The sequence below is a fragment of the Passer domesticus genome, chromosome 3, assembly GCF_036417665.1.
Source record: "Passer domesticus isolate bPasDom1 chromosome 3, bPasDom1.hap1, whole genome shotgun sequence".
Taxonomy (NCBI): domain Eukaryota; kingdom Metazoa; phylum Chordata; class Aves; order Passeriformes; family Passeridae; genus Passer; species Passer domesticus.
In genome coordinates, this window is record NC_087476.1 from 111,381,746 (window position 1) to 111,399,275 (window position 17,530).

The 17,530-nt window shown below is 42.8% G+C and overlaps 1 protein-coding gene across 3 annotated transcripts in view; it reads right to left on the minus strand.

Moving 5' to 3' along the window:
• FBXO11 (F-box protein 11) overlaps positions 1–15,689 on the minus strand; it is a 70,482-nt gene extending 54,793 nt beyond the window's left edge. The window contains exon 1 of one of the 3 annotated variants that reach the window (XM_064415142.1): positions 15,253–15,689. In XM_064415142.1, coding sequence (XP_064271212.1) covers positions 15,253–15,364 — 112 coding nt within the window. In that variant the 5' untranslated portion in view covers positions 15,365–15,689. Of the gene's footprint in view, positions 1–9,558; positions 9,724–15,252 lie in introns of those variants that run through there. The other 2 variants (XM_064415141.1, XM_064415143.1) reach the window with 2 other exon arrangements.
• Positions 15,690–17,530: the final 1,841 nt, after the last annotated feature.

A 17,530-nucleotide genomic window follows, 5' to 3' on the forward strand; every position in this document is an offset into this window, starting at 1 on the left:
TGAGTCTTCTGTATTCTAAGGGCAAGAACCATCTATGCTATACATAGTGCCATCTATTAGTCAGAAAAAGTCATCGTTCCTGGGAACAAAGTGAAGAGCTATGAAATAACAGGTTTCGAAAAATTTCTTAATAATATTTCACACTTGAGAACTAGAGCCTTCAAACTTAAGAAGAAAAATAAAATAAGTCATGTGTATCTGAAAATCAAAATCCAGTCTGGCTACTTAGGCTTAGATTTTAAGACAAAAGAAAACCCTTATTAAAATATGTTACGTTCTTTAGGAAACAAATGGAAAAGGAGAGAAGTTTTCCCTTAATGAAAAGAAATCAATTGTGGCTGAAGTCCTGAAAACCTTCAACTATGACAGTGTTGGGAAGAAAATCTTACTAAGTGAAAACGTATAGAAAAAACACAGCAATAAAACTGCCAATGACACACGTGGCAAAAAGATCTGTTTTGTGCCTTTACTGGACAAATACAGAGGTGCAATAATCTTCTGTACAGAGTAGATCAAAATTAATTTTCATTTTTTATAAAGCCAAACCTTACTGTCACCTTGGCTCACTGTAAACAGAGAAGACCTCTGGTTTCCCAACACAGAACAGACCTGAGATATAAAGGAGGGACACAGTCCCACCACCACATTCCTCCCCCCTCCATCACAAATGACACTGGAGACTGGAGGCACACATGTATTAAAACACAAGTTAAAAACACTAAAAAAATCCTAATAGCAGGAGTCCCCCCTGCAATGGGACAGGCTCAGACAGGAGGTCCCTACATAAAGTTGTCTCCGTTGTGTACCTACTGGGGAGCATGGCACCCAAGTAAAGATCAAAAGCAAGGCAATTAAGTCATGGACTTGAACATCTCAAAACACAGACAGTATCAGTCAAGCTCTTTACCAGAAACAATTACAGTGGAAGTAAATGTGTAAGTGCCACTGAACTTCATTTTGCCAGTACAAATGAGTACAATACTTTGTCAGTGCCCTTTCTGGACAGTTGTAACATTTTATTCCAAGTCATTACAACTTTATTTTCTTTGAAAAGTACAGAGAACTAAATATAATTTCCTGCAAATCTGAACCAATTATTAAAGTCAAATGTTTCCACCACATCTACAAGAAAAAATTGCTTTCCTCTAGCAAACAACATAATTTAGTAGGAGAGATATAAAGAAAATTTAAATTCCATACTGTTCTCTGAGCTACATGTAGCAATGAGGGGATGTCTCAGACATGTTCTATTGCACATTCATAAGACTTCACCTTAACAGGCTAGAAGCCCTACCATTTACTCCTACATGATTGTGAAAGGCACAATTAACACAGTGACAGATTCTGAGACCAAATTATGGATTCATACCAAAGCAATGCATATTCCCTTTAAAAATCTCTGGTCCAATGGCTGGAGAAGTGGACAAAACACCCATATGCCAGGTACCATCTTTATAAAGGTCCCTTCAGGGCAGCCAGTAGCAGGTTTAAGTTAGAGCAGAACATCATCTGTAGCAGTCCAGATTACCACTGAGCACTAGGAATCCATTATTTAATGGATTTAATGTTGCTTTAATGTAATTTAATGTTGCTTCCTAGCCTCTCCCCCCAGCATATCAGAGGGCTGCATGGCATGACCAAGTTAGAGTAGGCTGAGCCAATGTAAATGCTGGACTTGCTAGGAGTTTCCAGAACCACTAAACTATTAACTCATGCCTAGTCTTGAAAAAACAGAAGAGCCAACCACCAAACAAAAAGAGAGGTAGCAGTACTTCCCCTTCTAATAAAAATATTCAAAGCTTTTCAAATTAAAAGCCATATACTGTTTGACTGCCAACAGCAGTGTTTTCTACAACTACTTATTTTCCCAACAATTACCTTTTATAACTCACACACTCTTCCTCAGATAAAATGTTACCAATGTTTTTTCTCTTTCTATTCACAGCAATGTGCCAATATAATCAATACCATTTGGAGTTCCCACATCCCTCCTCAGAAGCCTATGCTGAAGTTTCTGAAGAACCAGAGAAAAATCTCAGTTTAAATCTTCCACATGAGCTGTAGGTCATCTCTCAAGGCACTTCCTTGGGTATTTGTGCTTTCACAATGTCACACTGCATTTTAGTACCAATGTGTAATTTTCTTGTGCCATACGTATGGTTCAGTGCACCCACAGGCACACCTATGGCTTCACAACTGTCACAATGTTGAATCTCAAAAGCACAAACAAGAGTCTATAAGGGCACAGAATGTGAGTTATAAGAACATTATTTATTCTCACAGAAATGACCACTGTTCTTAGGATTTTTTTTAAAGTTAATTGCACAAACAGTTAAAATAAGCCTTACTCTCTGCCTTACCCACAAAATAAGGGTTTTGACTGACACACACTGGAAAATAAAGAAAAAAAAAAAAAAGTCTGCCAGGCAAAGCAAGTTTCAACCCTGCCAGCTGCCCCTTAGAATGTAAGTTGGTGCCCCAATGACAGATGGCCATACAGCTCATGTGGCACTGCAAGAGCAGCTCCAGTTTTCAGCCCAGCATAATTAAGCCAACCAACTGCAACCCTCCTTTGCCTTCATATGCTGCCCTGAAAGATTAAAGCACCACCACAGCCATATCCTGAGCCATTCAGTGATCCCTGTCTTGAACAAGGATCAGCTGGGAGCACAGGACAAAGGGCGACTGAGAGCAACAACTGCCAGTACACCCATCCAGATTTTAGCCTAGGACAAGAGGAGCACTATCCAAGTCCAGAAAAAAAAAAAAAAAGGTATTCTGCTAAGAGACACTGTGTGGTTCACAACTGGAGTACCAACCACAGGAACCGAAGGACACCACGTTCAATTCTGTGCTTTGCCACAGATGTGGTTCCATGATAAAGATAAAACAATTTACGTGTATAATACTGCCAGAAAGGAGGGTGCAGACCTTTTCCCACCTGCTCCCACACACAGTGGGAGTGACTGTACAGGTACACAGTCATTAAAACAAAGGAAGGAAGAAGCAAATCACTGAGAAAATCCCTTTTGGTAGCCATTTGTAATCACACTGCTTAAAATATCAGTGAAACTGTGCCCACAGACTTCCCTGGCAACTTTGGGCAACTTATGCCATTTCCTCATGCTTTCATTTCCCACTGCTGATGTCAGAACAATGGTACATCAGAACATCCCAGGTGTGCAGTGATAGCTACAGACATGACTGAAGGCCTGCAAGACACAGGAGTTCTGCAGTACGAATATCCAAATTAGTAAAACAATGGGGATCCTTTACCAGTAGCTGAAATTACTCTAGGCAATCACTAGTGGCAGAATAACAGATATTTCCCCATGTTTACTGCAACCCCAACACAGGACCCTTCAGGCAGAAGGGAAGGATGAAAGATGAGTGCACTGATTGGCATTCTTTTTACCTCACTGAATGCTTGAACAGCTCTTTCCTAAGTAAAATCTGAGCACATACAAGAGTAAGGATTTCTGTGAAGAGATCAGTAAGTCAGGAACCTTCTGGACTAGAAACTGCTTATCAGTCTTACTCCACCCACTGCAGTGCTGTTACTAGAAATACTGAAAGAGGAAACAAAGAACCACTGAATTGGTCCTCTCACTTTAAAAATTAAATATGCATACATGTATACAAATCTCCTCTTAAAAGAAATTTCTTATTTAACTTAAACTCTTAAGGTCATTCAGTCTACTACAGTGATTGTCTCTAAGAGAAATTTTGCCAGCTAGGTTTGCAGAATGGGACACAAGAATTGTCTCCATATATCTAGTGAAAAATATCTGACAGAGGGGAGGAAGAGGCAAGGCTTGGGAGGAAATACATCACTTTTTAATAAAAAAGGAGCAGGTTGATTTTTTTTTTAACTGAGAAAAAACCTCAACACAAGCAGGATATCACATTCCTAAACCCTGCTGTTCTGATGCCTTTGCCCTTTCTCAAGCCATATACAGATTTCAAAAGCTAGACAAATTAAAATTAATTTTCTGCAATGTATTTGGCCATTTCTGTAGTACTTTTAAATTTGGGTAAAATACAAAATATGCCCCAAAAATCTTAAGGAAATCTTAACCAGGCCCAAGCAGTTACCCCAGCCATCATAATTCACACAGCATTTATATTATTGCAAAACATAATCCTTCTGCCAACAGGACTCCTTACATCTTACAAGAAATAAATCTTAGTTAATATTTAATACTCAGTATATATACATAATTTTACTGACTACATCTGCAGCAAAACATCATAAAGATAATGAGAAAAAAAAATTATCCATTTTACTATTTAAAACTTGCTCATTATGAAAAGTGGTAATTATTTCTACCATGCAAGTGACATAAAGAGTTGAAAATTTCTGCCTTTCACAGCCATTACAGCTCCCCTTCACCAGACTACCTGTTTGCTAATAGTGGTAACCCAGAGGAACAGCTCAGGGCCAATGTTGCTGATAGGGAAGAAACACTGGGATAACAACTGAAGTGTATTTAGTCTGAAAAATGACTCTGCCCAACTCACGATGATTCAGGTAACATTCTTGATGCTACACAATTGTGCAACAGTTCTAGATCTTACAAATACACACAAAAATATACTGGCAGCTTCTTGCACTCCTTGTGATACTGGTCATGGAGTCAACTGAAATTAATGAAAAACTGTGCACTCAGTCTGCTGGGATTTACCCAAGAACATGGCAATGAATCCACTCTCAGCACCAATGGATAACAGGTATTGTTTGGCATGCCTTTGAAAAAGAGGAATTAAAAACCATGCTTTTTCCACACACCACCTACTTTTAACTTCCATTGTATTAATCAGCATACAAGCAACCTACAGCAGAGAGATAACTCAAAGCTTCAGTTTCTAAAAAAAGTTATCCAGAAAAATACAGGCTGAAAAATTAATGAATTTTTGAAATGAATTAATGAAAACTGATCTTGAACTGGAGCACTCCATACTATTGAGACAGAAATTTTAAAATAAAAACTTGTTTGAAACTAATTTTACGTTCTCCCTCTTTTTCAAATTTCAATGTAAATTTTTACAAATTTAAAGATTTCAATGTTAGTATGATCAATACAATTTCCTTTAAACTTACATATTAAAAGTTAGGTTGTCTGTAACTGTAAAATCAGAATAATTTCACCTCCTCTTCTTTTCTGGCATTTAAAAAACAATTTTAGAGAAGATGGGGCTGTTAGTAAACATTATTTCCTGTTTAGACTTTTAAAGTTAACAAGCTCAGGTGTTCAAGCGTTATTTAGACAAAAAGGGAGATCCAGCATCACACTGACAAGTACTGTGACGAACTGATCTTCAGAACAGAGCTTCATTAGACAGACACCCACTGAACCTAGTGGGATATGCCTTTTTCAGTTACTTAAACCTTTCAAATTAAGGTAAAAATTGACAATGACTAACAACCATACTGATACTGTCAAGTGTATCAGCAGATTATTGATCACAAGCTGCTGATCAAAGAGAAGATACTTGGCAAGATATGAAAGGTTCTAAACTTGTTATCAAAGGCCACTTGAAGCTGCTCAGGTATCACCCATTATCACAATCACACCCATTCTTCTTCTAGTCATCCTGACAGCAACAGTAGCCCAAAGCACTAATCCTCTCTCCTCCCACTGATGCCTAGCTGGCCAAACAACTCATGTGTTGAAGGAGGTTCTCTCAACAGCAATCCAAGGCACATACCTTAGAGGCTCAGTTATTGTAGAGCTTTGCAGAGACTTAAAAATGGAACCAGAGGAAGCTCCAAATGGATCTTAACAAGAGAGAAATTAGAAACTGAAATGAGATGATTTTTAAGGTCTCTTCGAACCCAAACCAGTGTGTGGTTTCATGAAAAGTGATTCTTTGATGGAAAAACCACCACACACTTTCATACATGGCAATTGCCCTGGACCTTCGCTCTTCCAAGGTCATAGCAGATGGAGCTCAGCTTCTCTTGTCTCTACCCATGGTCTCATCTTGAACAGCTGCAGCCAACACAGGTCCAAAAAGAGCAAATGAAACTTCAGAGTAAACTGGTTTATTCTGAATAACTGCTCTTCAAAGACTCTGGATGAATGTCCAAGAACATGGTCAGAGATCTTACCACCTTCACAGAAAGGTGAGGCATCACATCTTGACAAGGATTAATGTAACAACCATCTAAGAGCTGTAGTCCTTCCGTCAAGACAGCAACAACTGAAGGAAATAGTAAACATTAATTTGAGCAGCCACTACACACAATTTACATTGATGACCCAACAGCATTTGGGTCACCTTTCTGGCCTCTTGCTCTCCCAATTGTCAGGAAAGGCTTATTTAGATAAAAAAGCATTCCATTTGGTCCTCAGCTCTTAGAAACAACGATTAAAATCTGAAGTTTTCCCATGCTTCTGCAGCATAATGTACTTTCTAAAGTACGTTGACAGACGTAACTTTTTAAAGGTATGTTGATAAACTTCCCAACTATTTATTTCTCACAGGACTACAAGAAGTCTGCACCAAGACTTAAGTCTCAAATTCCAATTGAAGAAGAAATTTACACATTTCCTCTGACTTTTCCAAGTACAAGAAGCTTGGGAACTGTAAATTTCACCCAATTATCTCCTAGAAAAAACACTTATTGACCAAATAGGAACAAAAAAATAGGAAGGATACTTTATATACACACAGGATCAGTAATGCAGTAATTAAGTAAGGAGATTAATCTGTGTAAGAGGAAATGGAATAGATTCAAGAGACAGCTCTGAGTTTCTCTTTGGGAGCCTTAAGAATTCGCTAAGGCAGCAAGAGAGGATGGCTGCATCACACTACTGAAAAATACTTTCCCATAAGCATTTAAGTAGTATTTTAGATTTTTAACAATTATTGATGAACCAGACTGGAGTGGATTTGCTGTTGCAAAATCAAATTTCAAATAATAACTAGGCACTAAAAAGAAAATCAATTGTTTTACCTTTCATGTCATTTCAGATCAAATTTAAGTGCCATTTGTAGCAAATGGGAATTTTTCAGTTAGCTGGGATTTCAATAGGCTTTTAACGAGAACATCGAAAACTGTTACTGCAGTATTAGAATTATTTCAATTACCAAACATCATCTGAGAGAAATCAAGGTAAAACATACTTCTTCAAAAACAAGAAAGATGTATACCAAGATACTGTGAAATAAACAACTTGTTTTACATGTTTATAAATGCACTAATAAAGCTTTGTATGTTCTGCTAAAGAAAAACACACCTGGCAATTGTAACATCTGACTGGTTTTCAGGGTAGCATTTTTGTAGGATTTATTTCTTCAGCAAGGTATGGTCTCAAAACCACAACTATACAGGAAGTTGGTGAAGTCCTCATCCTGCTGTTGCACAGATGCAGCCAAACTAGCTGAGAGACAGAAACTGCATTATTGTTTTAGCCAAGGCTCTTCAGTAGGTCTAACAATCCACATGGAGAAGGGAGTGCCTTGCAAGAGCATAATGAAAGAGGGTCAAGCTAACTCAAATTACCTTCCATTTGCCACAGGCTAAGAGCATACACATGAACAATTACTGTGAATCAGACACCCCAGATCAGCTGACATATGGTAACCTGTCATCCTACAATAACCTGTCCAAATACAAAGATAGCTTGAAATTTAGACCTGCTGTAGAGCTACAACTCACCCCTATTCAGAAAGCAAGGCACTAAACCCTGGAACCTTTACTTCTGGATGTGTAAGCTGAAAACAAGCAACAGAAGAGAACCCATAGATGAGATCCCTTAAGGCAAACAGGCTGTTTCCAAACACTACAAACTGAGATTACCAAAAGGAAATAGTTACTGTAACATGACCTATTATGCTAACCAGCCCTTCAGTACCATGACCATGAGACTGCAAATTCAGCTCTTCTGCTGTTGTGTACAGTGGTTATTTAAAATAAGTATAGGAATTTCAAGTACAATTGTTGATTTGGCCTTGTTGCCATATAGTGGCAATTCAAAGTAGGACAAAGCCCAACTTTTTGTTTTCCAATTTCATTCTCAGGAGTGCTGATCTCTGTATGCTGTGTGTTCCTACCAAGCTCAATGTAGTCAGTCAGCACAGAAAAAGTGAGGAAAAGCTCCACAGGCTCTACCAGCACTAGACTGGCACTCACATGGTACAGCTGAATCAGTTTTTTGGAACACAGAACTGGTTGTGCAAGAAGATAAACACGACTATTATTTTGATACTGGAATACCAGTGATATCCGGTATGTATGGGAAGCATATCTATACAGGCTTCTGTGGAACAACCTACATAGAGCCAAGGTACAGCCGCTCAACAGAAACAAACCTAGGAGCCAGAGTGACAAGGTTTCCAGGCAGAGCTCAACTATGCAGCAGTTTGAGCTCCCAGAACAAAGCAGTGCCTGAACTCACATATAAGACATCAGAGGGACCTGACAAACCTGGCAACGGAATGGAAACTGCAGGTTTCTGTTACAACGAACAGTAGGTTTCATTGTATGTGCCACAGAGCAGAGCACTGCCCCAGCAGCATTGCAACAGCTCCTCTCAAACACACAGGACTGGCACCAGGCACTGGGGAAGGCTCCAATCCCACAGGACAGCCCAGCTGATCTAGGGGTGACCTGCGAGGGCAAGGGCCAGTCGCATTGATGGCCAATTCTCTTACGCACTCACCCAACCCTGCAGTTAGAGAGCTCCAACAGCTAAACCAGCAGGCAACTACTCAGAGTGTTTTGGAGGCTTGGTTCCTGTGGTGATATGGTTCAGGGAGCTAAGGGTGTCAAAACAAGGCAAAGGCTGAGCACGAAGTTAGAAGCAGGAGAACCAGGACAACCTCTTTCTCTAACGAACAGGCTCTACAATTACTTAGCTCTCTTGGAAAAATGCAAGAAAAGGAAGTCTCTAAGAGGAGAGCACAAAAAATAGTCCCCAAAAGCCTACTGAAAGAACTCCAGGTTTTATAAATGTTCTTTGCCTGTTTAGCCTAGCTTCTACCCACAAAAAATAATAATTTTAAGAACAGGGAATTTCCTGATTTTTATAATCAGGAAAACTGTTATTGCAAGGAACCACAATAACTACTATTCAAGCTATCTTTCATGAAGGATTTCAGATTCATAGACTTTAATCACCTCAAGAAAAGTTAATTAAACTTTCTAACAGGAAGTACAAGGCACATAATAGAAGATGCCTCTAGAGCATCTTCTTTACTTAGGAACCCACATCTAGAACTTACCATTTTCTTCTATAAAATTTAAAAGCAATAATATACTACAAAAGCAGAATTCTGATGTTCTGTAACTTCACTACATGTTTTAATTTGCTTCCTTTCCCTTCCCGCTCCTTGGTCCCCATTTCACAAGAACTGAAGGACTCAGACTAAAAGCCTAGATTATATTCAGATACTACAGCTTAGCACCATGAACAATAATCACCAAGTTTTGTTCCCCTTCCAATCCAAGTGCTGAATGCAGAAACATCACACAAGTAAGAAACAAAAGGAAATACCTAATAATCTGAAATCATGAAAAGCTTAGGTAATGACAAATTTAACTGAACAAACCTTCCATTTTCTCAATTCCTGTTAGCTCAGTCAGTTCACCTCTGCTGTTTTTTTATCCATATGTTGTGCAGCTCTGGGTTAATTTTCCTATTGTATCTGTTGCAACATGCAAGACTAAATACCTTTAATCACTAATCAATGCAACTTAGAAACCTTACAGAAGCACACTACCTCCTCTTCCTAGCAGACCAAACAGTTTACAGGCCCAGCCTGCAAGAGGAAGTTTAAGTGTTGCCACAGGTGATGCACATTAACAATGCACCTGGTGCATCCTCCTTCCAATTACCCCAGGGACCCAGAGGAGAGTGTGGGCCAAAGAGTTGTCCTGGCTGCAGTAGCAGCCCTGGGATGCCACCTCAGTGTGTGTGTGTGTGCTCACTGTGCTGAGCAAACACAGGGCACAGCAGTGGCTCTGCACAGGCACTGCACATTCAGCACTCGTGAGGCACGCTGGGCTCACCGCGCTGCTGAGGGAGTTGCCCATGAAAGCAGGCTGCCAGCCTGACCTTCCCAGGCAGCTGCTGGCCTGACAGAGCCTTCCTAGTGCTCCAGTTCCGTGCATATACATCAAAGCCTCACATCCAGTGCATACAATGTTTATTTATGCTCAACAAATGAGATGCTTCATGCCTGCACACCTGCAGTAAATGCTTGACACACACTGCACAGCTCTGGTCTGCTCTGTAGCTGTGATTGTCCCAGGAAGCACCAGAGCGAGGAGGGGGGCACAGAGCATAACCTTCCCTCAAAGTACAAAGATACAAAATAGGCCCATGGAGGAGGCTTCATTAGCTCTTAAACCACTGGGCTCCAAGTTTTTGTAACACAGAAGGTAAAAAAGATTTGGTATTTCTGGGAAACTATAACTGATGCTAATAGTCTCATGATTGACTAAAATATACCAAGACTATCAGCAATGAACACTACTGCGTATGCCAAGAATAAATACACTTAATTTTGATCTCTCCAAGTGAAACAGAAAGCTTTAGCATAGGTTTAGCCACTTGTCCTATATGAAGGACAACAAAGGTAACACAGATACTCCCCTTTGTACTCATAATGCAGAATGAGGCTTTGAGAAACAGAAATTGTACTTGAAGAACCAAATTTATAGACTCTAAACTTGTATCTGTAAGGCAGACTTTGGAAACTTTTCATTGCAAAAACAAGAATTTTATTTCCATATCTGAATATATCTTTTCCCAGCCCATCAGTCACTTTCAAGAAATAAGAGAAAAGCCTTAACTAGATTTCTTTCCATGTGGAGCAACTGATGACTTGACTTCTCGCCCTAAGGGATGACCCTACAAAAACTGAAACCCATTTAGGTGCTTTGATGCAAGTCTGTGCACTTGCTTCAGAATAAGAATAATTTAATTCAGTTACTGTTATCGCCCTGCACTCACCAAATAAGCCTTTAGTACATACTAAAAAAAACCACCATATATAATCATGCATGTGCTTACACACATACACTTGAAACAGAGCCAAATAAAGACTCTTTACCTTTCCTAAGATATTTATCTCAACATTAAAAAATTCAAACGTTGTGAGCAAGAACTCTACTGGAGTTTAGTTTCTACATGTCTGTTTTACACAGCCTAACCCACTCTTTTTCCCAGTCCGTCAAGCCCTCGTGTCCCCTATACAGACAAATGACTAATTCAATTACCTTGTGTGCTGACAGGCCAGCTGGTTGTTGCTTCTTGGCATGGGTAGATGAGGGTGAGTTATAAATGTCTTTCCCTCATTGTCTTTGTCCTCTGCCCAGCCACAAAACTTAACTTCACACCCTTTTGTCAACCTTGGTTTAAATGAGCTAACAAGTTCAGAAGTTGCAGAGTGACACACAGACTATATGGGTGTATGTATCTTGTTTTCACTGGAAAATAGATTGGGGCTAGAAGGGGAAGCAAACTTGCAAGGTAGGTTTACAGCACGCATGTATTAAATTTGCCTCAGCTCCAAAAGTATTGACCCAGCTTAACCCAATCTAAAATGGAGCTGCCACAGTCCTACCACACCCACAAGCGTTCAGTGTTATCCCTTCCCTTGTAGCAGCACTCGTGCCAAAAATCAACCTGGGAAAAAAAAAAAAGGCAGTTAGCATTTGGTGCAGGCAGCTCGGAGGCAGCTCCCTGCCTTGTCACATGGACACCGCCAGCACGGAACAGCAGCACCGTGGCAGATGCAGCTGGGTACTTATCAGCACACAGGAGCCGACCCTAAGAGCACTTAATTCTGGACATGCAGCTCAGAACCTCATTAGTACTACAGCCAATGATGTGCTGGTTTTACAGAGGCACATATGCACTAATGGAGTTATTATTTTGAGAAGAACAGAAACAAGAAGAAAAAATTCATATGATAGCTTTGAGGTTGACAGTTTCAGCTGGATTCTGGACAAGATCTTTTGGTCTTTTAAAGTAAGTGTATAACCCTGTATCCTTCCCAGCAAAACTAGCCAAACCTATACAGTCAGGGAAGAAAAAACCAGCACTATAAGCAAACATGGGAATATTTAATCATAAACATTACCGAGTCCAGATTTCCTTCTGGGTAGACCTTTGTCCTAAAGAAAATAAAAGGACAGATCTATTCTGTATCATTCATGCAGAATGACAAAACCACTGAATAAACCAGTGGTAACCCCACTGGTGACTGGGGAGAGATCAGGAGGGACAAGGTAGAACAGAAGTGGCATAGTGTAGCCAGAGTGGCTAACTTAGATGGAGGGAGGTGTGAACAGCAGAGCATAAGGCAAAACATCTTGGGAAGTGTATCCTGGTGACATCTTATCTTGGCTGAACTACACAGTGAGTCTGGGGGAGGAAACATTTTTATCCACAATTATTTATGATCTCCCTTCCCCATTAATCAGAACACAGGTACACAGGTATTGTTCATCAATGCATATTATAGACAGCATGGTTATATATTCATCAGATTTGTTCCTACTACACACATAAAATGAAAATCACTTCAGTAGAAAGAACAGCTTTGTATGATTTTCAAATTCTTATAAGAAGCCTTTGAGGAAGGATTTTTAGAAAAGCATTTTTTTTCCCAGTGATCTATTTATTAACAATAGGCATCATAACTTGATTTTTACCCAGCAGTGAACATGTAACAGCTGTTACTCAGTTGTAAAACACTGTCTACTTACGCAGCATTAAATAATAAATAAAGCTCAAGACCTGGTACATGTTTTACTAAGCAATCTAATGATATGAAACAAGAAGTTCCAAAGATTAACTGTGAGCTGTATTATCAACTCTGTCCCATGATATCTGTGCCTATAAGTACACAGCTATAATATTAAGGAGGAAAGAAAATAACAGTAACAAAAAATAATTTTTGTTCAGTCACAGCTGCATTCCCAGTATCCAGTAAAAAGGGTTTTTTTACAAATTTAAATCTCAGTTCAATAGAAATCCTTTCCAAATAACTTATTCTTTTGTACAGCCTTTTTTAGGATGACCTACATTGCTTGTGAATAAAGGTGAAAAAAGTCAACACTGATTTGCATGGCATAGTCTAACCCCAGCATATTGGCTTTTAATTTAGTAGCATTATTCATCAGCCTTTACTGCAATAGCCCTGCACAAAGCGATCAAAGTCACAGGTAAAACTGAAATTACCTTCCAGATATAGTGGATCAGACCTTGCAAATCCTGAGACAAAACAGAAACTGCACTAGAGACACCCCAAATGCAGATGGAACACTAATGACAAAAAAAAAACTTAATGCTGTTGATACATTTTTGGGCAAGTGAGACCTAGCACAACTGACCTTCAAAAATGCAAGGAAAGAGCTAGCACTGATCCACATGGAACGGTAATTTCCACAAACCATGGAATCTGATTTTGTTATAATTTCATCACCACTGAGTGGTCAACCATGTGAACCAGAAGAACAATGTGAAAAAAAAAATTAGGTGAGTCCACAGTTCTAGAAATGTCAGAGTAATACAAGTACACTGCAGCCTCACGTTTTAACAGAGAAAGTTTCTGCCTGTATCTTTAGCAAATTAGTAACATATGAACAGTGGCAGTTTAATGTAAAACTGAATAATCACTGCATTTAATCCATAAGCACATCATTCTGGATGCCTTTTATAAGTTGTATTTTCATCTGTTTAAAAGGCGAAGTAAGCCATGGGGTTGAAAAAATGCCTATATTCTGCATATGGAACACTGATGATGAAAACCCTCCATGCATGTCTTTGAGAGGAAGTTCTTTTTGTTGTTGTTGTTTTGCTTTATTTTCTGTGTTGTTGTTTTTCTTTTAAATGTCAGTATACCAGAGAAGTCATTTTAATCATATAATTACTGAAGATTTTGGAAGGTTTACACAAGACCCATAATTGGGCATAAGACATCACATCCTCTGGTTATATACACAGCAATCTGGTCTGGGTAACATTCTTTGCTCTGACCAATGTGTGCGAGGGGGGGCGGGGGAAGGAAGGGGAGGGAGGGGAGGGAGAGGAATGGAGAATTAAAAATACTTCCTCAGATTAAATTTTCTTGACTTCATTTACTTAAAATGTTCTGATTGCATAAAATGCACTAAAATGTTTATCGCGACGCATCTCCGTCGTTAAAATACCTTGTTCTCAATGCGATATCCTAGATATTCAAACAAAAGACATTCAGCTGACAATGAAGCCTTTTTTTTTTTTTTTTGTAATTTTGAAAAGGCATTTGTACACCTAAGACCGCACCACTGATCAGTCTTCTTTATCATGCCGGAGTTGTGACAGGTAATGCATAAAAAATTAAAATCCAATCCACCAGATAAGACATGCAAAATGTCTCCTCCAATCCCACCCCCATCTCGCCTTCAAAAAAAAAAAAAAAAAAAAGCCCAGCCACCACCAGCCCTGCACATTCGGAGCACACGCACAGTGGCACCCCCAGAGCCGCCACTGGGGCGACAGCGACAGGCCCGAGGGGCCGCCACCCCCGAGCCCCCCCGCACCCCGCTCGGGGCTCCATGAGGGGCGAATCCCACCTCGCCGCTTCCTCATGCCCTCACACAATGGTGCTTTCTCCCGCTAGCTCCCAATTGTCAACATTTTCACGCTAGGCCGCGGCCGGGCAGGGCCGGGGTGCGGGCGGCCCGAGCCCCCGCTCGGCTCCGGGGCCGCGGGGGCGGCGGGGCCGGGGGGGATCAGTGGCCGATGGGCCGCGGCCCCCCCGCCAGCGCTGGAGCCGGAGCCCGAACTGCGCAGCAGGCGCGGCGCAGCGGGCCCGGCCCCGCGGAGCCTCGGCCAGAGCCGGGGCCGCCGCCCCCGGACACCATTTCGGGGAAGGTGCCGCTGCAAGCAGCCCGACACCATCGCCTCCCCCCGCCCCGCAGCCCCCCGGGCGCTCTCCCCCCGCGGCCCTCGGGGGCCCGGCCCGCCGCTCCCCGCGGGGAGACAGCGCTGTTCCCGGGGGGCGAGGGCGGCTCGCCAGCTCGCGGTCCCCGGGGACGGGGCGGGGGCTCGGGGGGGCGTCCTGTCCCGAGAGGCCGCGGGCGATCGGCTCCCCCCTCCCCGGCCGGGGAAGGGGCCGAGCCCCCGCCTCCCCCCGAGCCGGGGCAGAGCCCGAGCCAAACAAAGCGCGGCCTGAGCGGGAGCCAAGGGTGAAGCAGCCTGGGCTTTTCCTGCCGGTCCCTGCGCAGGGCGGGCCCCGAGCCCGGCTTACCCCGATCCCCGGCGGCGGCGGCGGCGGCGTTGTTCCTCTCCTGCTGCTGCTGCACCGGGCGCGGCCTGGACACTCGCCTGGGTCTCCTGTTGGCGGCTCGGACCGAGTTCATTTGCCGGCTCGTGTGGGCGGCGGGAGGGGAGGGGGGGAATCCTCCGGCAACCGGTGCCTCGGCGGGGACGGGGGCGCTCGGAGGGAGCCCCGGGGCGGCCGCCTCGCAGGCGCGGGCAGCAGGGAAGGGCGGGGGGGAAATCTCCGGGCGCGGGTCCCGCCGCCGCTGCCGGCTCGCTCGAAGGCAAAGGAGCCGCCGGCTCTCTCAGCGCTGCTGTGGGGGACGATGGCGGCGCGCCCCCCGTCCCGGCCCCCGGCGATCCCGCGGTCCTGCCCGGCTCAGGCCCGTCGCTGCTCCGTGGCAGGAGGAGCCATTGACACCGCCAGGGACGCGCTCGCGAGCGGGCGGCCGTTGGGCGGCCGTGCTCCGCCAATCAGCGCGCCCCACACAAACGGCCGGCGCCGGCTGGGCCAATCGGCGCTGCCGTACTATCGGTGCGCGGCTTGGGGAGGGGCGGGCGGGCGGCACGGCGCGGGGTGGGGCGCCGCGGTGCCTATAAAGGCCGGGGCCGCGCGTGTGGGGCGGCAATGGCGGCGCTCGGGCCCGGCTCTGGCGGCAGCGGCGCCCGTGAGGAAGCGGCGCGGGAGCCGGGCCCGGGGCAGCCCGGAAGCCGCGGGGCCTGCCGGCAGCACACGGGCGGCGGAGGGGTCCGGCAGGCTCCCCTCAGGCCATGTGTGGTGGAGGAGAGAGGGCGGGCGTCTGGCGACGGTGCCTTGTTGTGGTGCCGTGCGCCTTGGTAACCCTGCCTGCGCTGGGATTAGCCGTGCTGTGGGTGCCGGCTCCTTTCGGCTTCCTGGCTGGTTGTTAATAATTTTTCCCCTCTGGTTTTGTGTATATTCCTTGGCCGGTGTGCCCGCTCGTGTTTGTGCTGCCTTTTGCTAATACAACGATAATGCTCTTTTAGTTTGAGCTTTATAATAAAGTATACGAGGCTTTTCCTCCTTTATTATGTTTGTTGTGTTGGTACACAGCTGATGGCCTCAGAGCAGGGAAAAGAAGTAAACGAAGCTAGCTGTGGTGTTTTTCCTTTTCAGGAGTCACTTAATAAAATGGATGGCATAACCCAGGCAGTAAGAAAGAGATCATCTCTTTGTGGGGTTTCTCAGGAATCTGCTTCTAATGTTGTGAAGGTGGGTTTGTGTGGAGTCCTGCTTGAACTAAGCTCTGGGAGCTTCTGGAACCAGGGCCCTTGTCGATGCCTGAAAAGCAAAAGAGTGTTATCTGGTATAAAATGTAAATAAATGATGGTAATTAAAAACACATTAGGTAGGAGCTTGTTTCAAGCTGACAAATGAAGGTATAATATAGCTAAAGGAAATGACAGCTTTTAAAAAGAAAAAAGCTTTAAAAACACTTATGATTCTAAAGGAAATGACAGTGAAATTCTAATTCTCAGTTCATATTAGACCAAATATAAATGTATGAGAAAGCTCAGTAGTTGTTAAGGAACACTTTTTAGGCTTAACATTTTGTTGCCCTAAAGAATAACTGGAGAAACAGTAGAAAATGTTTTTCCATGTCCAAGAGAAATCATTCTTGCCAACTTCCCTGGTATTAGAGGAAGAGATAGTGAAGTTAAGCTTCTGTGAGAAGAACTTTGTAGGGAAAAATAATATAAACATCAGTCTGTTTGGGACTAGTTTCTGTCATAGTGATTGTTAGGCTGCTGTACTGAACATTCTGTAGAGCTAGATGTAAATATCATTAAAGTATTTTTATTTTTGGTCATATAATTGTGAAACTCTGATTTAATTCCTGAATGGGAAGAATAATTGTACCCAGGTATTGTGCTGAACTTGCTGTGTCATGGTTAAGGGTTTTTCTCCCTTCACTGGGAACTTCTAATCTTTAAACTGGAGTGTTTTGACTGTTTGAATCCATTTCTGTTCAGCTGTTCCAGTTGTGCTCTCTTCACCAAGCAAATGGATTCTTGGTGTCACAAGATTACCTGAAATTGCTCAATGTAGGTATACTCCAATTTTTTAGTACTCTGAATCTTTGAAGGCTTGTTCAAGGATGGATGACAAGCTGATTTTCACATAGAGCCTTCAAGAATCTAAAGGTTCTGATACTAGAATAAAACTTTATTTAATTGAAGCAAACTCTAAACTTCCTGAAGAAGTCTTGCACTAGTCTGGAACTGAATGGTGTCTTGGCCTACAAAAA